General features: G+C 38.2%; 1 protein-coding gene across 2 annotated transcripts; it reads right to left on the bottom strand.

The window, feature by feature from the left end:
• Positions 1–6,558: 6,558 nt before the first annotated feature.
• On the bottom strand, positions 6,559–20,104 carry LOC578071 (solute carrier family 15 member 4). Of its 2 annotated transcripts, XM_030992104.1 has the most exons (9): positions 20,020–20,104; positions 17,125–17,871; positions 15,526–15,652; positions 14,965–15,051; positions 14,691–14,778; positions 12,259–12,421; positions 10,489–10,569; positions 8,504–8,849; positions 6,559–7,767 (listed from the first exon to the last, which is right to left on the bottom strand). In XM_030992104.1, the coding sequence occupies exons 2-9, from the start codon at positions 17,725–17,727 to the stop codon at positions 7,403–7,405; spliced, it is 1,860 nt and encodes a 619-aa protein (XP_030847964.1). In that variant the 5' UTR covers positions 17,728–17,871; positions 20,020–20,104; the 3' UTR covers positions 6,559–7,402. The 2 variants fall into 2 exon arrangements, with proteins under 2 accessions (XP_030847964.1, XP_030847965.1); XM_030992105.1 differs by lacking the exon at positions 14,691–14,778 and having other exon boundaries at positions 14,877–15,051.
• Positions 20,105–24,291: the final 4,187 nt, after the last annotated feature.

Here is a 24,291-nt window from a genome sequence, read left to right on the forward strand (position 1 = left end):
TATAAAAAGTCTAAAATACTTGAAATTTTGCTTTGGAATATATTTTATTTTAAGGCTACACATGGCTCTCCATAATATTTAAGTCCGACTTAGAGTTAAGTTTGACTTGGGATCTTTGTGAAACACCCCCAGGTCTGTATGTTTCCCTTCATCAAACTTGATACAAGAAACTATTTTGTTATATGTTGCATAAAATGTTCATTGTATTGGTAACTGTAACTTCTTTACCGTGTCTGCATGTGTCCTAGAAAGGAATGAATTAAGCGCATGAAAACAGCCTCGTAACTCTGCATTATAAATCTGTGAGTTCTTTTGAAAGATAAACATGTTGCTAAACTCTGGAAAGTCATTTGTATGGGCCAACTTAGCAACATCTTTTAATCCAGCATGCCAAAGTATTGTCATGATAACTTCCTGGTAATTAATGTGTGATTTAACAAACGTTATGATCCCATCCCCACTACTTTTAAGGTGTTACCACTTACCAATCTGCCATGAAAGTTGAAGATAACATCAAACTAGCAATTGCACATATTCACAGAGGGAAAAAATCTGCACAAAATTATCGTGTTGAAGAAAAATGTGCTTCAATTGAAATATATTTGCTTATTGCCATGCTTGCCTAGTCGATAATCATGACTTCTTCAAATAGGCCAGGAAAAGTGCTAAACTTTCTTTTGTGCATATATTGTATTGCTGCTGACATGAATTATTTATTAATTAGTGATTTGTCAGACTTCTCTGTCCCCACCTCCCCCCCCCCCCCCCCCCCCCCTGTATAGGAGAGCACTGAAATATCGTTTTAGAATTTCGCTCAGATAGAAGAGTGAGGTCATTGTATTAGTGCCGTTGTGAGCGAACAAAACAGAAAATCCGTTAACAATATGGCATAACCGCGAGAGGGGGTATTATTTCTTTTGCATCAAATGCGACTTCAAGTCGAATACCACAAGATTAACCAGGGATTATTACGGTGGTCAAAATGTAAAACTGTGATGACAAATAGAACAAAAATGTCTTTATTCACTAGTATCTAAATAACAAACGTTTTGAACTGTATGATTGTGTAGAGGAAAAGAAAGTGTTTCACCAGCTGTACGTAGGACGTTTCCGACCTTTCCTCCTCATTTTCTCTTATGTAATTAAGGCTGCAGAGATTGCATCCCAGGTCGAAATTCCAGTTGATACTAGTTGAAACCAGTAAGGATTCCCAACTGGTATTTACTGGTTTGAACTGGTCTCAACTGGTACCAGTTGATACAATTTGTAAACAGTAGAAATATCAGTTGACATCTGAGACCAGTTGATATTACTAGTTGATTTACCAGTTGAAACCAGTAGATGATTACCAGTTGATTTACCAGTTGAAACCCAGTAGATGATTACCAGTTGATTTACCAGTTGAAACCCAGTAGATGATTACCAGTTGATTTACCAGTTGAAAACCAGGAGCTGATTACCAGTTGCAAGCTTTACGTAGGATGTTTATTAAATTAAGGCTGCAGAGATTGCATGTCCCAGGTCGAAATTCCAGTCGATACCAGTTGAAACCAGTGAGGATTTCCAACTGGTATCTACTGGTTTGAACGGGTCTCAACTGGTATCAGTTGATGCCAGTTGATACAATTTGTAACCCAGTAGAAATGCCAGTTAACATCTGAGACCAGTTGATATTACCAGTTGATTTACCAGTTGAAAACCAGTAGATGATTACCAGTTGATTTACCAGTTGAAAACCAGTAGATCATTACGAGTTGATTTACCAGTTGAAAACCAGGAGCTGATTACCAGTTGCAAGCTTTACGTAGGATGTTTATTAAATTAAGGCTGCAGAGATTGCATGTCCCAGGTCGAAATTCCAGTTGATACCAGTTGAAACCAGTGAGGATTTCCAACTGGTATCTACTGGTTTGAACGGGTCTCAACTGGTATCAGTTGATGCCAGTTGATACAATTTGTAAACCAGTAGAAATGCCAGTTGACATCTGAGACCAGTTGATATTACCAGTTGATTTACCAATTGAAAACCAGTAGATGATTACCAGTTGATTTACCAGTAGATGATTACCAGTTGAAAACCACTAGATGATTACCAGTTGATTTACCAGTTGAAAACCAGTAGATGACTACCAGTTGATTTACCAGTTGAAAACCAGTAGAATACCAGTTGATTTACCAGTTGAAGACCAGTAGATTTACCAGTTGAAAACCAGTTCAATGTATCTCATGCATATTCATGATTAATTTGCATGTTTTCATAGAAAATATAATTATCATGATCTGTCAAGCAAATGTGGCAATGTACATCAATTTTGTGATTTACATTTTTTTAGTCAATTATTGCCAAATATATAATCTATATAATTATATATATATATATATATATATATATATATATATATATATATATGTATATATATATTTATATATATATATTGTTTGATCATGTTTTTCATCTAATTTAAGACGTAAAAATAGATATACTGATATATGTAATTACTAACCAGAAAACAACATGTATAATTTGTATATATATACGTACGAGTTCTACAGTACTCATTTAGTATGATACTTATCTGTAATCCACTTCAAATTATCTTTGTTATGGGGTAATTGCAAGAGTTCATTAATTATGGTCTCGTTGGTGGCCAGATCATGCCAATATTGATTATTGACTATCACAATATCAGTCGACTACTGGTTTTAACTGGTACCAGTTGACCAGTTGCCTACTGGTTTCAACTGGTTTTTCGACCTGGGATCATAACGTGCGTTTTATTTCCATTATCATGTTCTTTGAAATGCTTTCGCACTGGGAAGTATAAAGTCTTCAACTTCGGGCAAAGGCCGAAGTTGTGCTCTTTTATAAAATAGAGCACGTTATCATAAGGATCATGTCTCTCTCAACCCTCCCCTCCCCACTTTTCTCTCCCTCTCTATATTATACTTTTTCTCATTCTTTTTCTATCCTTCACTTTCTTTCCATCCTTAGCCCCCCCCCCCCCACATTTATCTCCCTCTCTTTCATAATATCTACCCCCTTTTTCCCGGCATGCCTTCCAGAGCACCCGATTCAGTGTTACTCAACAATAAGCCACTACGGAGATAGCATTTGTACAAACGACCCCCAAATATCCACAGATCCTTATGAACATGGAGACGTCCCACTTTGTGCATTTTAGAATAAACACTGCCAGATATTAAATGGAGGTGCTTTATAAATACATTTTGCTTGCACTCTTGACAAAAAGGATTTTTCCACCTGTGCATTATAATGTACCACTGGACAATTGTGCATAAATGAATGATTACATAACTTTCATGAACACGTATCCAGCAGTCATTTTTATTAGTTTTTAGTTTTGTACAAATGCCCTTTATCTGCCCATGCGCAGACAGTATCCCCGAAGTGGCTTTTAGATTAATGATACAAGATAATAAAATATGTATATATATATATATTTTTTTTTTTATTTTACTAAAATTATTGAAAATATAATTCTCTCTTTATCATGATTCAATATAATTCTGCCCACCACAAGAATGTTATCTTTTTGTTATGTAACAGTGAAATGATAATAAATCAACAGAAATAGTAATATTTTGATCTTAAATAATTTGAAAGGAAATGGCAAAAAATACATGATCATTGATACAGATGAAACTAATAACCATTATAATAAAGATTTATCTCATAAACAACAAATAATACTTTATGTAATAAATCAAAACACGAAGATTACACTGTTGACATATTCATATATCAATACAATAAATGACAAAAACAATGCCAAATCGTGATAAAGAAGAACCACAATATAGCACTTTGCAATAATTCACACATTACCTTGAGTTATTCATAATACAAATATAATATCTTCCTTGTGCCAGAAAATATAATGTCCTGCATTTTTTTAGCTTACGAAAAATATGATTTCAAGTGAATCTGCAAGATTTCTGAAAATATCTTGCTTCAACAAAAAATAAAGCATTCTAAAGATATGTTCATAACAGTTTTAAGATATTGAAATTTGAGACGAAGACATCTGAGATTAGTGATATGTAGCTAGTAGTCAACTTGCAATATGTTCTTCTTTTCAGTTCATACTAAAGCTAAGAGGAAGATATTTTTGCCAAGTTACATTAATACATCACTTGAAGAATGTAAGATACATGTACTGGTTTATGTGACATGTGCAATTAGAAATAGTCTTGGCTATGAACAAAAATAAACAAACAGATGTGCATAGTCCCCAAGAAGTTTTTGTACTGAAAAATAAACAAACTATCTACAAGAATATACAGTTTTACGAGAACACATGTTCCTGTGACTGACAATTGCTCTGTGTCAATTTCCTACACTAAACCAATTTCTTAACTGCAATCCTAGATCAAACACTACACCTAACCTACAACCCAATTACAACGCCGACTCTAATTATACACCTTTGACGAGATAAAAGCCTGAGCAATTGTTGCTGGAGAGAATGTCTGAGCACTGAATATAAAACTAGCTAATGACAGGTACATTGACCTGAAAGAAAAAGAAACATGGATTTCTGAAGAAAAGTGGAAAAGTTTATCATAGAGACCCACTTATATGCCTTGACTAAATTTATAACCAAAGGGACTCCAAGTTTAAAGGGAAAATTCCAAACTTAACAGCAAAGTGCTCTAAATAGAAAGTGCAATATCGGAGAACCAAGTCCATGAAAGTTTGAACAAAACAAGATAAACGAATAGAAACCTAAGAATTTCTTTACAATGCAATAAGTACACACATGGGAATGTCAAACTGGCTGACTTGGTAATGTCACTGTGATGTCACTATGATGTCATTGTGATGCCACTGTGATGTCACTATGATATAGGGCCTCTCTCTCTCTCTCCTTGTTCCAACACACAAAGTTACTAAAACATAATTTTTGTTCAATATGTAGTACTCGAGAGGTTCTCTTCTTTATTTGAGGCCCTATGATAATATCATATACTGTAATACACTAAATACAGTCTCCAACCGAAGAGTATATATACTTGTGTGCATTGCTCTTACGGGTGGGGATTTTCAGCAAATTTGGGGTTAATCCGTTATCATTTTAGTGATTCAAAAACCTCACAATACACATAATTTTTTCAATATACTTCATAATCATACGGCGAGTTTCTAATAGTTATACTGTAATTATCTGGTTAATTTGTTTTTGGAAAATAGCGTATAATACAAGGGAATGAACAGTTTCTATCTATGTGTATTATCCGGATAAATACACTGCTCCTATTTTAAATAGTGGGTTAAAATGCCGTGGATAAAAGTTCATCGGACTTTGGCTAAGGTCACCGCAAAGTATTGTGGGACTGCTAGGTCAACCTGGGATTTTAGTGTCGGGTGAAATATTCTGATCTAGTGATCACTCCCCATTTCCTGTTTCTCTCCGTTATGTGCACTCCATCGGAACGGCGTGAGTTTCTACTTACGTTATCCGGTTAGCTTCCCCTGAATTATCCTTCTAAAAGAAGAATAATTTTGCCCGTGAACGCGTCACAGCTCTCACGGCCATTATCCGGATAATAGCGGAGAAGGTCAGTTTCTATTAGGCAAAATTTATCCCTTATCCGCCATTAACCAGATAATGGCTTCTAGTAGAAACACGCTGATAGTTTCCTGTTAAGTTCTCGACAGTTTCTTTTACAAAGCACTCACATGACCAGAACTCAACTTTAAATTTTGACACAAAAATCCAATCGAACAAAACTACTTGTACGATATTGAGAAAATGAAAGAAATAGATATCCAACCCATTCTGAGATCAAATACAGAATTGTTAATCATATATACCAGTACCTAAAAAATGATTCAATTACAAATTCAAGTTTCTTTGTATAACCATGATGCACCAATAAAATTCATGTATGTCAACAAAAGAATAACTGCATAGAAAAAATTAGAAAAAAGTCTATAATATATGTTAAATTTCTTTATCCATTGCTGAATAATAATTTGAGCACCAATATATATACACATATATATATATATATAAGACTAAGGAAATGCTTTGGTTCTTGCTTATAGTATTATTTACCAAATATACATTATTTATACAAAAAAGAGTCACCAACTCATTCAATACAGTTGAAATTTACAATTTTCTACCTTTAAAGGGTCTTGGTAACATTGCTCAGATGAGAGAAGATAGTATTAAGGTAGTGAATTCAATGCTAGATGTACAATTAAAGATTATCTGAGAGTTTGAGTGAGAACGGACCATTATTAATGATAAAAATAGGGAAAACTGGTCTGATCGATTCCTTAATTCTCCCAACTACATGTATATCAAAACAATCTAATTACATGTTAGGTGAATGTAAATCGTCACAAAGCAATGAATTGGCTCTATATACCATTCCAGACATCTAAGTGTTGAAAGGTTTTTAAAAGCCTGTCTTATGTCTTTTTTTCAAAAAATGGTTGGGAGAATTTACTGTTAGAGGTGTCGCACAGTGACGCCTTCAAAGAAAACCATAAATATCTTCGTATTTTTTCAGGATATTTTGCATGTAAGAGGGTTAGTACAGCAGAAGGAATATAATAAGTAATATTTCATACAAAAATTACTCAGTTTTTTTCCTCAATCTTCCAACAATGTTACCAAGTCACTTTAAGAGTGTTATACCACTATGACCACAGCACCCATGAAGATTCCACATTTGGGAGCTTCACAGTTTTTCACAATCTTATTTCAGAGATTTTTTTTCTACTAAACAATATGAACAAAACAAATTAAAAAGATAGTAGAATATGTACCGCAGATTGCTTTTATAAACAAAACGTACAAAAACATAAGAAAATGCACCTCAATGTCTAAACTTGTTTGCGTTGTTGTGCATAAATCCTGTGTAATATTTCAGGAATGTTTCCAATGTCTGACATTTAAATTAGCAGCCACAGGACTCAAAAGTTTTTTGTGTGATAAAGTCTGCAATCATAAAGGTCTCATAAAGTTGATAAATTTGGTTTGGTAACCAGAAATCTACTCTTATGAACTCGATAAATCGCATGAGCCTCTTTCACAACCATGGCAAACAGCCATACATGCTGCAAGTGCTATATCCAAATGTGATTACAATCCTGCTTCACAGATTAGGTTTCAACCGTGGCAAGGTACGTCCTTTGGCGAGGCATTAATCTATAATTGCCACTCTCGACCCAGATGTAAACATGTGTATCAAAAATGGACTCTGAATGGCTGCCAGAGCTAAAGCCTCTATTATTATTTCTCTTTGAAATTTCTTTGGAAGTGCGCAGGGACGTTGTATCATAATGGCATCTGGGCTATGCAGGAACAGAATATTCTCACTGTTTTCATCCAAATATAGGTGTAACTCTTCACCTTGACAGCTTTGGTCAGTCCCCTGAACCAGCAGATGTGGAGTTTTTCCGCTGCACGTGAACAGTTCTTGCCGAGGATTTGAGGCTGCTCGGCCCCGACTGCGACCCGGGATGACTGTTCATCACGTTTCCACGGTTGTACATGAAGAAGATCACCGTCGCTACGAGTTGAATTCCGGCAAGCAGGAAGAAATAGTAGGCGAGCTTCCCGTCGTTGATGTTGCCCTGGTCCTTGGAGACGAACCATCCAATTGAATCGATGGATAACAGAGCCACTAGAGCACTCCCACACAGAGAACCAATGCCATTGGAGAGACAGAACAGACCCATGATCAGACCCTGCATGGATTTAGGTGCGTGGGTATAGGCAAACTCCAAACCTATACGAAAAAGTATTTAAAACAAAAATCAGACATATATTTTAACCAGAAAGTGTTTAACATGAGGAACAAAAAAAAGGAATGTTAGGTGAATTGTGGTCACATTGAAATGATCAGTAATACCCCATTTACACAGCTCTGCGACCCTACGAAGACCATGCCCATCACCCCAATCTGAAAAAGATATCAATTTGGGCCATTATCGCCGTCAAAATCCATCTATTTGGCAAATTCAAGACTGTCACGACTGGACTGGCTGCGATGCCTCTACGTCAAAAGCGCTGCAGGCTCGCTGCTACTACGCTGCCAACCAAGCGGTCGTTTTCACTACGACTTGAGGACCATACTACTCTGTTTCACAGACCTACAAGCCTGTAGGACAATGTCGCTCCGCTGTTGCTGACCATATTACGCTTCTAGTACGATTTGTGGGGATGTCTATATAAATCAGGGGTGTTTAAGTATTTCTTTAGTTCTTTCCTAACTTTGAGGATGAACGGACGTGATGCTCAAAATAGTTTCTGACGGTGCTGCGTTTTTATGAAAACCACAAATATCTCACCACAATGCTACCACGGCACGCTACTTGTACGACAATGGCGTTCCCACTACAAATTTTGAAGGCCACTTCCAGGCTACGCTGATTTTGTGCACGTTCAGCATAAGCATGGGGAGAGCAAAATCATCATCATCATCATCATCAATATAACTATTACCACCTAGCTCAGAGACCTACCTGCCACACTGGCTAGCACCTCACTGATCCCAATCAGTACATACTGAGGAATCTGGTAGAAAATCCACATATTCGCTGCCGTATACGTGGCAACGTTTCCCTCGTTCCCAACAGTCTCATTCAGGGTGCAGTTTGGGGTGTTATAGTAGCAGTCCTTGCGGGCCAGCTCCAAGCCTCCCGCTGTCAGCACGGACAGCATACTGAAGAGCATTCCGAAGAAGATGCGATAGAAGAGGGAGACGTTGTATCCCCTGCGGATCAGACATGGATAGATGCATCTGTCCAGGATGGGTAAGAGGATGATGACGACGACCACATCGAAGAGGCTCAGCCAGGCAACGGGAAACTGTAGGAAAGAGAAAATGTACTTTAATAATAATAATACTAAGTTTTTTATATGGTGCTTATTAAAATCACTAAGCGCTTCCAAACTTGGAAATTATTACCCAGGCTTTAGCTGTGATGCCATTGCGGCGCTCTAGCATTTCAAGGAATTAATTCCTGCCAGGTACCCATTTACATCACCTGGGTTGAGTGTGGCAAATGTAGATCAATGTCTTGCCAAAGGATATTAGTGCTGCGGCGGGACTCGTACCGCGGACCTTGTGATCTTTGATTCGACAAGGTTATCAAAATTCAATGCTTGGAAACATTCAAAGTGATGATTATTATAAATTACAAAACGCTCAAATACAGCCCCGGCATAGCACCTGAAGAGCTCTCTGAACGCTGCTGTGAGATCACAGTATGGACATGACTTGCACAAGCAGACGATGTCCCATGACATCTCACACATTTTCAGTGCCTGTGTTTTCATCTTCCCTTGAGTTCTTCTCTTACTTCACTACCGTCAGGCTAAATGTATAATCTATTGCCTCACTCTAAACCCCGCGCATGGTTTTATTTTGATGACAAATGCAGCGATACAAAAATAAAGGAATCTGTTGCTTGCAAACAAAATAAGACACCATTGTATATTCAGCTGCACACACCGGGGTATGTTCAGTGTTTCAAGAGGGAAGGAATGCCGTCCTTAATATCATTCCGGGGTTTTTTCAATTTGAAAGTCTGGTTTCTTTGATTTGTTAATTAACCCCTATCCTGTGTATTTACAAGCAAAAGATTTTAGTTATCAGAATCGGGTCATATCCCCTTTTGAATGGATTGACATGCCATTACATTTATATACACTAAACTCATGATAATTTGAGATATAATAGCTTAGCAATTATGTTCATTCTCTATGGGATGTCGTCTGCTTTGGCAGTGTTGGTCCATATAGTCACGTCATTAAAACATCGTTATTTTTCCAGCGAATCTCTCGTAGATCCCAACTGCTATGGAGGCGGTTGTATTTGTATTTTTTATAAATCACCCGATATGTAGTTGACCTAAAACTTGTCCGATGGCCATCTGTTAGCTTACCAGTTTCTAGTGATACATTAGTTGACATATTTGTGATCTTCTTTGAATTTCACCTTTAAGAAAGTACATGTGCAAAATTTCAAATCAAAAGGTTTTCTCTCTAGAGTGAAAATTGAATCCCTCATTTTGTACACAATACAAGGGGTGAATAAAACACTGCCAGTTGCAAATTAAAATTTAAAAAATAAAAATAACTGTGACATTACATTCGTTAAATGATGTCATCCTTGGCTGAGTACCGGTAGACCTTTTCTTTCCTTTCTCATTCCCACCTCTCCCCTTTCTTCTATTTCTGATACAAGTCTGTTAATTAAACCCAAGAACAAACACATACCACTAACGTGTCTCCTTACTGTTGGAAACCAAATTGACATAAATGTGCATTCTGTATACAATTTTCCAAACTCTGCCCCCCCCCCTCCCCTATTAATGCTGAATTTTCAAAACCTCTGATTTTGGAGGTTTTTTTTTTTTTGCATGTCAGCATATCTTAGGACATTTGTGCCCCCCCCCCCCTTTTACAAAATTCTGGTTACGCCCCTGGCCCTGCATGCACTCACCTGGAATGGAGGGGCTGTGCCGTTATGATTTGGCATGGTGAATTTCATGTGTAAACCCTGAAGTACAAATGTACTCTGCATCTATACATACAAAGTACAAAAAGAACACAATTAAAATTTAATTCAAAATCATTATTTTTTGTCATTTCATAGGAAATAGAGATTCCACAACACATTCGGCAATGACGAGTACTCCATGAACGATTTCTAATGCTTACCGAAATCCTAACTTCCCAACTATATGCATAATCTAATCCTAACCTCTGTCTATACATCAACATACAATAAATGCAGTTGAAACCAACTATGAACATCATTCATTTATCCAAAAAATTAAGGTAAATGAATTTGGTTACAGTACCAATATATTCTTTTTAAAGCCTGTGTGTACATTAAAAAAATAAAAAATCTTTGTCACTTGGAATCTAAACACTTGTAGTTTAGTAACACTCAGTCTCAGAAATCAATCTTTGCATGTTAACTGACAAATGCAAATGTAAACTTATTGCTCAAAATTCCAGAATATTTTTCTTTACTGAAAATGTATTAAAAATTGCATATACAAAGTGTGGAAAATTAGAAGATGGAGGAGAATAAAAATTAAACAAAATAAGAGAGTGGAGGAGGATGAGGAAGGGAAAAGAGGAAGGGGAAAGAAGAAGGGGTGGGCGAGGGAGGAAGGTAAGAGGATTGGAGGAAGAAAGAGGGGAGGAAGAAAGAGGGGAGGAAGAAAGAGGAGAGGAAGAAAGAGGAGAGGAAGAAAGAGGGGAGGAAGAAAGAGGGGAGGAAGAAAGAGGGGAGGAAGAAAGAGGGGAGGAAGAAAGAGGAGAGGAAGAAAGAGGAGAGGAAGAAAGAGGGGAGGAAGAAAGAGGGGAGGAAGAAAGAGGGGAGGAAGAAAGAGGAGAGGAAGAAAGAGGGGAGGAAGAAAGAGGAGAGGAAGAAAGAGGGGAGGAAGAAAGAGGGGAGGAAGAAAGAGGGGAGGAAGAAAGAGGAGAGGAAGAAAGAGGGGAGGAAGAAAGAGGGGAGGAAGAAAGAGGGGAGGAAGAAAGAGGGGAGGAAGAAAGAGAAGAGGAAGAAAGAGGGGAGGAAGAAAGAGGGGAGGAAGAAAGAGGAGAGGAAGAAAGAGGAGAGGAAGAAAGAGGGGAGGAAGAAAGAGGAGAGGAAGAAAGAGAGGAGGAAGAAAGAGGAGAGAAAGAAAGAGGAGAGGAAGAAAGAGGAGAGGAAGAAAGAGGGGAGGAAGAAAGAGGAGAGGAAGAAAGAGGGGAGGAAGAAAGAGGAGAGGAAGAAAGAGGGGAGGAAGAAAGAGGAGAGGAAGAAAGAGAGGAGGAAGAAAGAGGAGAGAAAGAAAGAGGAGAGGAAGAAAGAGGAGAGGAAGAAAGAGGGGAGGAAGAAAGAGGGGAGGAAGAAAGAGGAGAGGAAGAAAGAGGGGAGGAAGAAAGAGGAGAGGAAGAAAGAGGGGAGGAAGAAAGAGGGGAGGAAGAAAGAGGAGAGGAAGAAAGAGGGGAGGAAGAAAGAGGGGAGGAAGAAAGAGGGGAGGAAGAAAGAGGGGAGGGAGGAAGAGCGGAGATTGGAGGGAGGAGGAAAAAGGAAGAGGAGAATGAGAAGGATATTAAGCGAGGAGAGAAGTGAGGAGGCAGGAGAATTGGGGAGGAAGACAAGGACAACGAGAAGGATAAATTTGAAGAGAAAAGGAATAGAATTTATATAAGGACGATGATGACAACGATTCCAATGAAGGACAAGAGTATTTATATGAATCATCATCCGAACCTGAAAGTAGACCATCCAGTATGGAATCAGCACGACAAAGACACCGATAACTTTCTTGAGACTCTTCACATCTTCTACCATGGAGTCATGGAAGCTGCCTCCGTATCGCTTCTTTGACATGTCAAGGAACGTGACCTTCGGACATGACGACAGTATGTGATTACTGGAGTGGGAAAGAACAAAATAATATAAGGAATTAAGGATTTAGATAATAATAATAATAATAGTTGGCAATAAAACCCTTTTTCTGAGGATACAAAGCGATGAGTACTGTTACTATCCTTTCTTTGGCCAAGCTACTCTTATACAGGCCTCAAGGATTCAAAGAATTTCTTCTCACCTGGAGTGTGTCTACTTCACCAGGGTTGATAGGGGTAAATGTACATAAAAAGGATATAAGATAGGAAATTCACAAGTACAAAGTTTCTACAAATCAGCATTTTTAGTAGAATATTGTATGCAAAAGTATACAAAAAATGTAAAAGAGAACTGAGCAAAGTTTTGGGGTCAGGGGAGTCTACTAAAATCTCTACAATTACCCTTCATAATGTTAATTTTCACTTGAATTAAACTAGCTACTAAGTAAGGCCTAAAATAAAAACTTGTTGTATTGCCCTTTGGGTGCCAAAACATGAGTTTTTAATGTGTTTTTTTTCCTTCTTTTTTCCCGCCCTCTTTTGGCTGATATTTCTCAGTTATTAATGCTTTAATATGTGTTTCAGCGTCATCATTTCATTCATATCTTTTTCACCTCATAATAATCCATGGTTTGCAATGTTGTGTTGATCGAGATGTTTATGCTACAATGTAGTAGGATTTTGAAACTAGGGCAGAAGACGAGTTAGAATTTGGGAATGATTTGATTTTATGCATTTATATCCCATTTATCCCAACAAACAAAATTCATATTTTTTGTATTCATTGATAATTTTTAAAAAAATCTAAAAAAACGGTTAAAAAAAAAAAAAAACGGTTTTAAAATGCCGACCGTAGATTTTCAGATTTTGGGTTCGGTCGCAAAGGGCGATACATCAAGTTTTTATTTTAGGCCTAATGGTCTCTCTCAGAATAATACTTAACTTTGACTATTAACAGGGGGTATTTTTAAATTTTATATGGAATAAGTGAGATTTATTTGGGGATTTTCATCTTGTCTTTGCAGTCAAATCGCTTACTGCTCCAAAGATTCTGTAAATATCAGTCTCCTTCAATCGATTGGCATTGTCATTATGTTGGCTGTCTCTGTTATGTATAAGTCCAATGGCAGTTCCAGATCAATACAGATTAAAGAATAACATTTTATGGAAAGAGGGGGGAAATATATTATACAGGCTGAGGAGAGGAGGAAGAGCAGAATATGGGAGGGAGAGGGAGAAAGAGTAGGAGAGGAGACAGAGAGGGAAGAGAAGAGAAAAAAGGAGAGAGAAAGGAGAGAGAGAGAAAGGAGAGAGAGAGAGAGAGAGAGAGAGAGAGAGACAGAGAGGGAGAGAGAGAAAGTACTACAGTACTACAGTACTTGTTTTAAAAGTAAAGAAAACTAATTATACACAACACCAACTAGAGGCAGAGAAAGGGAGGAAAAAAGAGAAAGTTAGAGAGTAAATTTACGACATTAGGAAGTAATGCTTCAAAACGTCTTCACAGACCTACTCGCATGTACTTGTAGTTTATACACTTATGCCAAAACTAAATACATATAGAACACATGTAGTGCGGACCAATGTACAGTGTATGGAAACAAATAACTTCTAGTTACAAGTACGATAAGTGTTTCTAATTCATAAAATCTCCAATTAGTCATGGCCATGTTTCCTATTCATATGCAAGTCATAAAAACCACTATGTATTTTTAACATCCTGGTTTAAAATCAAGTAGCTTTCATTCCTTGTCTGTAGTTGATCATATGATCTTTGTAACCTTTTGAATGTCCATAACCACAATTAAAGGAGAAGTCCACCCTGATATTAAAGCTAACTTTGGGCTCTGGTATGGAAATAGATTTTGAGAGAAAATTGCTATGGTTTATTCTGGATTGTTTATCCTGCGGTAGATTGGTTGTTTGATCCAGGGAAATAAAAACAAACGCAAAAAAAAATTAATACTTATCTTTCTATGCTCTTTACTCAGCCACTATACATTATCTACCAAAATTGTTTAGCACATGTCATTTATTTGTAATCTTGAACATTCAGTGTACATTTCGTTGGATTCTGTGAGAATTTATTTTCTATATAAATTACTAGAACATTTGTCAAAATCTGGAATGTACTCCAGCAACATCTACTCTGCTAGAGCTAACCAAATGCCCAACTTCAACGTTAGACCCAACTCTACACCTAATACTAATCCTAACCCTAAAACCTACCTGTAAACCTACATGTAACCTAAAACCCAATCCCCTCATGATGTCTCTTGATGATGTAGAACGTACCTTGTTCGTTTGTTACTGATCTCTTTCCTCATCTTGCGTCTCCTGAACGCCTGGGCGATGATCTTGAAGGTGTTCGGAAGCACACTACCAGTAGGGTCTTTGATCAAGAAGATACATCCTCCAACCCTAACCCTAAACCCTAAAACCCAATCCCCTCATGATATATCTTGATGATGTAGAACGTACCTTGTTCGTTTGTTACTGATCTCTTTCCTCATCTTGCGTCTCCTGAACGCCTGGGCGATGATCTTGAAGGTGTTAGGAAGCACACTACCAGTAGGGTCTTTGATCAGGAAGATACATCGTCCACACGTGAAGACCACCAGGGACAGGACGACAGCTACTGCTACCATCAGGTATCCTGAAATTGTCAAGAAGAGGCAAGACTGTGTAAGAATTCATATTGGAGAGAACAAACCCTCACTGGGGAGGTCAGCTGTAGTATTAACCAAGGACAATTCAATAAAAGGAGAAATATCTAACAAATAAACAAACAAACGAAACTTGGTTCCAAGAATTTTTGTTCATACATTAGCAAGAATAAAGATGGTCAATATATTCAGAGGTAAACCATACATGTAATTATGTTCAAGACTTCATCAACTCTTGTGAATTCAAAATTAACACTGTATCGAAAGTCAGAAACTTTGACAATTGTAAATATTGGCCATAATTTGTATGGGCAAAAAAAACAACTTCTCAATTCACAAAACATTGATTCGCCTTCACTTGTATTAATACTGTATTTCAATTATTTAACAACAGGTATGAAACTTATGCAACTCTGAATCCCTCTATAAATTTGTGAAAATTTGTGTTTTATACGGTTACTCACCCACATAGAAGCTCATGTTTTGTTGCACAAAGGCCACTCCCCCAAACGCAATGAAAGAACCAATGTTGATGGACCAGTAGAACCAATGGAAGAAAGTGCGGATCTTATCTGGTCCTTCATGCTTCACCTGTGGAGGGAAACCAAAGAATCGATCATAGACAAATAATAAATACAATGTAGTACCCTCAATCTCCGTGTATAAGACCTTTTTTCAGCCGAATTTTTTTTGGGAAGTTTGGGGTGTGTTTTATACACAGGTTTTAAAAAATGATTTTTTTTTTTCCCCCCCCTTTTTTTCTTCTTCTCGGCCCCCAAAAAGGGGTGCGTGACCGTGCGTCTTAAACACAGGTGCGTCTTATAAACGGATATTTACAGTATTGTTCAGTAGTCAGATATACTTGTACATGTACATGTATGTTTGCAAATGTAAACTTTCTACTAATATCACTGAGAATAGCTACATGTATGCTTGCACAGGACTGTGGTGGTATTAAACTTAAAGTTTGCGAAACCTCAAAGTTATAAACGATCCACTCAAATGAGCAAGGGTGCACATGGGACCAAAACAACTACATGTAGGATTCATAGTTTGAACTAAAAGCTGTGAATTTTACCGCATTAAACTCTTCTAGTCAGAAATAAAAAGCTGAAATGGCTGCAAATCTGTCATAGACAGTGGCAGAATTGGTCTGACATCACTACGATTCAGAACCGGTTTAGCTTTTCCTCTTCCAAGGAAGCCTAATATTCCGTGAAATTTAAAATGTCGTTATTTCTTTAAGATTTTTGTTAACCAACAACAAGTTTGTATACCTTCCAGTTAAAGAAAATTATTCTATAGGTGCATGTGTACATACTGTGGGCTCACTACAGTCATTGGTTTTCTACTGTAAGGAATATTTTGGGAGAATTTTAGTCCATTAGTTTTCTGATTTAACACCTCTATTAGAGTACATGACAGTATGTATGATGTACCTTTAAAGTTTAACAACACACTGTTTCACTCAGTCTATTTCCTGGATATGGGTATTTTACATCAAGTAGAATAGAGACTACACTGTACGATCACAATCATCACATGTGAAAACAATAACTAAATTGCCTTCCTGATTGATAGTCATGTGCCCTAAATCATCTTTCATTGTTTAATCTAAAATAATAACAAGTCAAACCACAGTGCAGTGCTCGGGGGAAGTTGTGGCATTGTCACAAAATAAGTCACACTACATGTACAGTGAGTAGAGGAAGTTGCTGTAGTGTCATAATTTGTATCAGTTTGCATTTTGTATCAAAATATATGAATTTATTTATGATGTGACTCGGAATAATGTTCCAGTTACGTACCGTCTGCTGAGAGCTGGAATGGTGTTGACTCATTCTTGTTAAACATTAACATACACTGTTAACACTATCCAGGCTCTCAACATGCAATATCATGTTTATGTCTATGTCCCCCCTCCCCCCGAATAAAAAAAGTTAATGTAGAACCTTGCTATCGGTATTAATTAGCAAACTTTACAAACTGTGTGCACCATAACACATGGAGAGGACTGTAGCGTTAATTTAATATCAATATCATTCTACACAAAGTATACTTGCCTGTTCTGCACCAAACGGTGAGAGATTGGCCCTCACTGACCCACCTCCTATTGCTGTTAAGAGAGTGGCTACCACCAACGGACCAAGACATGCCACTGATGATTTCATAGGTGCAGGTCCAAGGTCGTGTCCTTCAGGGTGGATAGTCGAATTATTATCTCCCTCAATACCACACAATGTACACATGAAATCATGATTTCCTTTTATTGAGGCAAAGCCCATGAGTACAAAAAAGGTAGCACCAATGACTAATATGATGAGGCTGATGAAAATTGTCTTGAATCTACCCAGGCAGGTATCCGCGATCAATCCTCCGACGACAGAAAATATGTACGAGACGCATGTGAACACAAAAAAGGTGTGCATTGCGTTGTAAGACAGCCAGCTGTACGGTTCCAGAGTGAGGAACAGGATGAGGTTGGAAGTAATGCCATAGTAGGCAAGTCTCTCAAGCATCTCCGTGAGCAAGATGATCAAACAGGCCACTCTTCGCTTCTTGCGGGATGTGTCATAGTAGACGGGGGTCGGCGGAGGGTCAAACACCCCATCCTCTGAGATCGTCCTGCTAATCAGAGGGCGTCGTTCATCAGGCTCGTATTCCATTTTGAGTTAGGGTTGGTGAGCTTTATTCATAAAAAGTGCGGAAGACGTCGAGGTTCACATTTATTTCTTGTTTACCTTGTCAACCTAAATTCTTCTAGTATCATGTCCATGGGCTGGAGGCTCTACCAATTACATCTCACATGTCTGTAGAAAAAGAGAACGGATATCAATACAAATATGAATATTTCTCTGCAAAATGTTCTTCTTTGCAGTCTTTTTCTCTGGTACATGTCATGTAATACCTCAATAACCTCCTCGGTCACACAGCTAGATCAACCCCAAACCAATCTTTGTGGCGCTACTTTGGGGTAATGTAGCAGTAATCTTTTATTTGTCCTGTTTGATCTATTCATTAATAATGTTGATCTCCTCTCTGTGTCTACTGACCAATTCTATGGAAATTAGAAAATTCAGGAGTCAGCACTCAGAAGATTAAAACCTGTATGAACTTACATGTGACACGGTAAAGAAAAAGGTATCCCCAATCCAAGGATATGTTATTTACTACTGACTACAAAGCTACTCATCTTGTACTTACTTTATGTGCAACCAGTTTTGGGGCAAAACTAATAAAGCACACAGATTGAGTAGAAAAGCTGTCTTTTGGGGCTATCAAAAATAAGTTTCAAGCTTTTAAAGTTTTGGTCCTTCCATGTACATGTATGGGTTCAGCCTTACAGTAACATGTACAAGTATTTGTCTGGAAATTCTCACATTAATACAGCTCATCTCTCTGAGAAAATTTGAACACACAATATACATATGAAACTTTTCAAAATACTTGTGGCAATCATGGCAAATAAGGTTTTCTGTATTGACTCAACAAGAAACCATTTTTATTAATGACACTGGACTTAGGTCATCTTTGGCTTTGTCAAAAGGAACTTTTGCAAATGCATGTATGTGATTTCACAGCTATAGCATTATCAAACGAGAAAGGCTGAAATTTCACTGAAGTTTATCTATGCCTGATTGTCTACTCATTTCATGATAAAATTCACAAGTGTCTGCCTAGTCAGTATGGTTGTGTAACCATAGTTCGGGCATGACCTACATGTATCTACCTATCTAAAAATCAGTAAGATTTCAAAAATCCGATATCACCAATTGAAAGAGGAACATAAAATTGCCCAGAGACGAAATTTTCTTCGGAATGGTTGCGAAATTATGAAAATATTGACAAAAGACCAGCAAATTTTGCAGTCATTTGAGTCCGTTCCGATTCTTAACTCACCAATAAAGGTTTGGAAATTTTCATTTTGAGAGATATCCTCAAAATTGTAAGTAAAAAGTGGTATCAACTGATGTATAATATCTTGTCTTACAAATTATAAAATAACTTTACATTTTTTGATAAATCAGCTGTAAAACCAACCCCATGCGCGAAGTAAGGCATCGTCGTTTTTATGACTTTTTTAGTTGCACTTGCAGCGAGCGCGAGCACGATATCTCTGGAATTCATTGATGATAAATTTTCTAGTTGAACCAATTTGTAGTAAAAAACTTTGCCGTCCATTAGGTAATAATTAAAATAAATGAATTGTGTAGAATATGAGAAAGTATAGATCGAATACCATATTCTCTAATATTTTCAAAATCTTTTATTTCCATTGCACAATGAACACTTTTTACTACTCAATTCTAAAACCGTTTGGGACCTCTTTTTTGGAGGCTCACACAATGCAACATGGAACACTCGTTCACAGCACTACACAACAGTATGAAGATACTCTACCCAGAGGACTGTCACTGTACTTGCACTGGAAGAAGAAGAAGAAGAAGATGAAGAAGATTTAAAATCACTTTCACTTCAGTCTTTGCCTGTCTAGACCTAGTCAGACTCAGAGTCTACTCGTCATGATAAAAAAAGTCATCATCAAAATTACAGTTAGTCTACTTGCACTTGATAGATCTACACATATAGCAAACGAAAAACTTAATTTTACTTTAATTAAGTGGTGAACAAAACATCAAGTTTAACTCAATCCAGTTTCTACACTGCACTGCGCCACAAATTAAACAACATGACTACTGTACTGGAGCACCGGGCCGTGGACGGAGTTCTACGGGAACCCTGCGCCTGGGCCATAGAGAAGTCTAGGCCTGGTATCGCGTCGGTGCAGAGCCGCCCGCTGGAGCAAAGCCAAAACGACATTACGAGACAGGTGCACAAATTGACAAAAACAAGTGTTAGTGTTACTGCACTGTTAACTATTATTCATGTTATCTAAAGTACAATAAAAGTGACATTAATTTTCACTCCCCAAAAATGTACTTTTCCCATTCACTTACCCAATAAACTGTGTACGCAATCAAAATCGTGGCAGTAGGCCTACTAACTTTAGTTCACGTGATCGTGTTTCCTCAAAGTGATGACTGACTGCATTAATTGACTTTGTATTTATTTATGTGCGCTGCGCATACAATAATCGCCCTACATAAAAATAATGGCATCTTTACTGCAACAAAAGCTGAGGGTGCTATTGTACTCCGTTATTTTCCCTATGATATCTGAGGAACGAAAAAAAAAAAAGGGGGGGGGGGGGGTCCTTCTTATTGGAGTTGCATAGATTTTTGTTTGTTCAAGAAAGTATTTTATTTTGTTCATTCAATGAACCAAATTTGATATAATCGAGGGGGAAAAAGACATTCTATTACAGAGAAAATCAGTAATAACATTGATTGTTCCCCATTCCCTCCATATACCAGGCCCACATGCACCCGGCTACTCCCCTAACCTAAACTGCCTGATTTGCGATGGGGAAAACACAAATGTTGCCTACTACTTTAGGCTTTTGACATTTAGAGACATGCAAGTGAGGGTGGGGGTAAAACTCTAAAAGGGCATCTTAGATCATCATTCTCATGTGCCTATTACAAATAATTTTTGTAAACCCATGCTGTCGTCTCGATTGCTACATTTAGTACCCCTAAATAAATATACAATCAAAATCTAAAGGAAATAACCGAATTAGTATCCCAATTAAAAGCAATACATAAAAACAAAAACAATATACCAATAAGCTTTATAAACAAACCTATTCCAAAACTGTTATACAATGTGAGTAAAAAAAAACACTTTACACCTAGAAAATTGCTAATTATTCAAAAAATCATCGATGAACATTAAATTTGTATATGTCTTATGAAAGAGTTGTTGTTGTTGTTGTTGTTTGGTATTATCGGCGTTTCATTCTTTTTTTAGAATATTTACGTCTTTCACTTAAAAAAATTTTTTTTTTTTTTTACTATTTGTAAATTCGTACTCTTCTCTTTTGTTTTGATAATATAATCTCAGATCTACTTGGTACCATTTTGTGTGGTATGTGTTCCCGCTTGGATGAACAGGAGACATTGTTTGCGAGAGTGCAAAAATCGACTTGCGCCAAAGTTGCCGCCCTATGTGATGTTTCAATAAATTGGGATTGGGTATTAAATCGGTCTTTGCAGATCCAAATAACATCCCTAACAAAATTAATCATGCCACAAATATCGAATATCAAATATCAACGAACATTTGTGTGGGTGTGTGTGACTTTGCCCTTTGCAAAAAACATATGCAATGTATTTCATTTGATTTAATCCATTCTCTCACTCCGCTAAACCCAATACATGCTGTATAGGCATCACTAATTTTTGGCGCAAGTCGATTTTTGCACTCTCGCAAACAATGCCACCTGTTCATCCAAGCGTGAAGACATACCACACAAAAATGGTATCAAATGATTTGGGATAAAACACTCTTTCATAAGATGTATAATAATTTACTGTTCATATGATTAGCAATTTTCTAGGTGTAAACTTTTTTTTGACTCACACGGTATACACAGGGGTGGCATTTTTTTTTTCATAACCGGGGATGGGGGGGGGGGGGGGTGGGGTGAAATGCGAGGGACGAGGGAGCAGTGGCGTAATAAAATAAAATATAAAAAATATTCAGCATCACCACCACTCTTAGAACATGTTACATGCAGGCCCCGCGGAACTTTTTTCAAAGTGAAGGGAGGTGGGCTCAAGTATTACGATCAGGTAGAGCGAAGCAGGTGGAGCGTATAAATTGGCGTGAGGTCCAGGGGGCAGAGCCCCCGGTTGCTCAGGGATTTTATCCATTTAATTACGGTCAGATTAGCATATTTTGAAACTTTATTTGTGACACTGGCATACAGGTCACTTATTGGAGTAGGGTCCGGGTTGGGGGCGGAGCCCACAGAAGCTCAGGGGTTTTAGGCATTAAATTATAAACGATCAGATGAGCATCCAGAGGCCGCCTTAGGGCCCTTGGTGTGGTCCAGGGGGCAGAGCGCCTGGAAGCTCAAGGGTTTAGGCATTTAATAACGGTCAGATGAGCATCCAGAAGTCGCCTTGGGGCCCTTGGTAGGGTCCGGGGGGCAGAGCCCCCGGAAGCTAAGGGGTTTAGGCATTTAATAACGGTTAGATGAGCATACAGGGGCTCACCTTAGGGCCCTTGGTGGAGTCCAGGGGGCAGAGCGTCTGGAAACTCAGGGGTTTAGGCATTTAATAATTACTGTCAGATGAGCATCAAGAGGCCTTTAAAGGCCCTTGGTAGGGTCCAGGGGGCAGAGCCCCCGGAAGCTCAGGGGTTAAGGCATTTAATAACGGTTAGATGAGCATACAGGGGCTCATCTTTGGGCCCTTGGTAGAGTCCAGGGGGCAGAGCCCCCGAAAGCCCAGGGGTTTAGGCATTTAATAACGGTCAGATGAGCATCCAGAGGCCGCCTTATAATGGCCCTTGGCGGGGTCCAGGGGGCAGAGCCCCGGGAAGCTCAGGGGTTTAGGCATTAAATTACCATCAGATGAGCATACAGAGGCCGCCTTAGGGCCCTTGGTGTAGTCCAGGGGGCAGAGCGCCTGGAAGCTCAGGGGTTTAGGCATTTAATAACGGTCAGATAAGCATCCAGAGGCCTTTTGGCCTCCGGTAGAATCCAGGGGGCAGAGCCCCCGAAGCTCAGGGGTTTAGGCATTTAATAACGGTTAGATGAGCATACAGGGGCCACCTTAGGGCCCTTGGTGGGCTCCAGGGGGCAGAGCCCCCGGAAGCTAGCCCAGGGAGAAATAATGCCATTTAAGCAACATTTGTAAATCACTGGTATCGAACTTGAAATGAAATGCACGTTTGAATTTTATTAGGGGGCGCAACTATTTACCCCTCCCCCATCAGTGCGCCATCGAGGGAGCATAGTACGTAAACGAGAGGAGTGAAGGTGACGGTCACGGAAGTGATTACCCCGCATTCACAAGTTTTAAAAGTTTTGTTGTATTTCAAAATTAGATTCCTTAGCAAATCTATAGTCTTTTTTCACGTTTTCCTACAATAATTACTTGAACATTTTGAAGGATATTATGCGAGGGAGCGTAGCTATCGAGCGAGAAGAAATTTGCATTTTTATTTGTCTAAACGCGCACTCTTGGTCCTCCAGAGCCTAAAAGTGTGTTGCAGTCTTCAGTCAGTATTTGCTATACATTTGTTGGCTCTTTTTCAGGGGTGACGACCCCCCAACAAAAAAATTGAGGGAGGGAGGGGGGGGGGGGGGTCCCCCGTCCCTCCGGGATCGCCACCCCTGGCTATACATGACAACCACTATACATGCCAAGTTTTCCCACTTTTTCAGGTGAAGCGCTACGAATAGGCCTACATGTATAGTTCCAATCATAAGTGCTATTAGCTTACTTGTTTTCTTCTAATTCATCTGTTAATAATGTTCAATCTGGTTTATAATATCATCTTCGGTTGCTGGCGATATATGCCGTTTTCCATTTTATAGAAACAGTAGTTATTTTACTAATATTCAAGTTTCAAGTTTCAAGTTTTATTTCAATTCAAATCCATAAAAAACACATAAGATACAGATTAACAATATATACTGTAGGAAACAGAGAACACACACAAAATGGAAATAATTATGTCTACAAATATACCGGATTTATACAAAGTTAATCAGCAATAGAAGTGAATTGGGGAAACTGCAAATAAAACCAAACGGTTCTGTCGAGGTGTCCAACAATTCCCTGTAAAAGATATAAGAATAACAAAACAGTGTACAAAACATAGTAGACGTATTAAAATGCAAATATTATTATTGATTTAAAAACAGATGCATTTTTTGATTTTAGATTTAAAAGAGTTAAAGAATGTAGTATCATGGATATCTCTGGGGAGAGAATTCCCTATTTTTGCGCCAGTGTCTAAAAGTAAATAAAGAACTTGTTGATGCATTTTTCAATAAAATAATTATCAGGATTTCTCTTAATCGGCAGTTTATCAGTTTTATGTTCAAAAAGAATATTAAAAAATAAACCAAATGGACGACCTAAAAAAGATGACCTTAACCCCCCCCCCCCCCACCCCCCTACGAAACGGAATGACGATCGGTCAAATTTTCAAATTTCGGGACAAAAAAAACAAACAATATGTCCTCTTACCCCCCCCCCCCCCCCGCTTATTCAGCGGCTGGCTGAGTCGTTGCGAAATTTTTGGCCCGATTTCAAAATGTTAGAACCCCTCCCTTGAAAAATCCTGCGTACGCCACTGCATGATCATGATGC

The sequence above is a fragment of the Strongylocentrotus purpuratus genome, unplaced genomic scaffold (assembly GCF_000002235.5).
Source record: "Strongylocentrotus purpuratus isolate Spur 01 unplaced genomic scaffold, Spur_5.0 spur5_scaffold_2, whole genome shotgun sequence".
Classification (NCBI taxonomy): domain Eukaryota; kingdom Metazoa; phylum Echinodermata; class Echinoidea; order Camarodonta; family Strongylocentrotidae; genus Strongylocentrotus; species Strongylocentrotus purpuratus.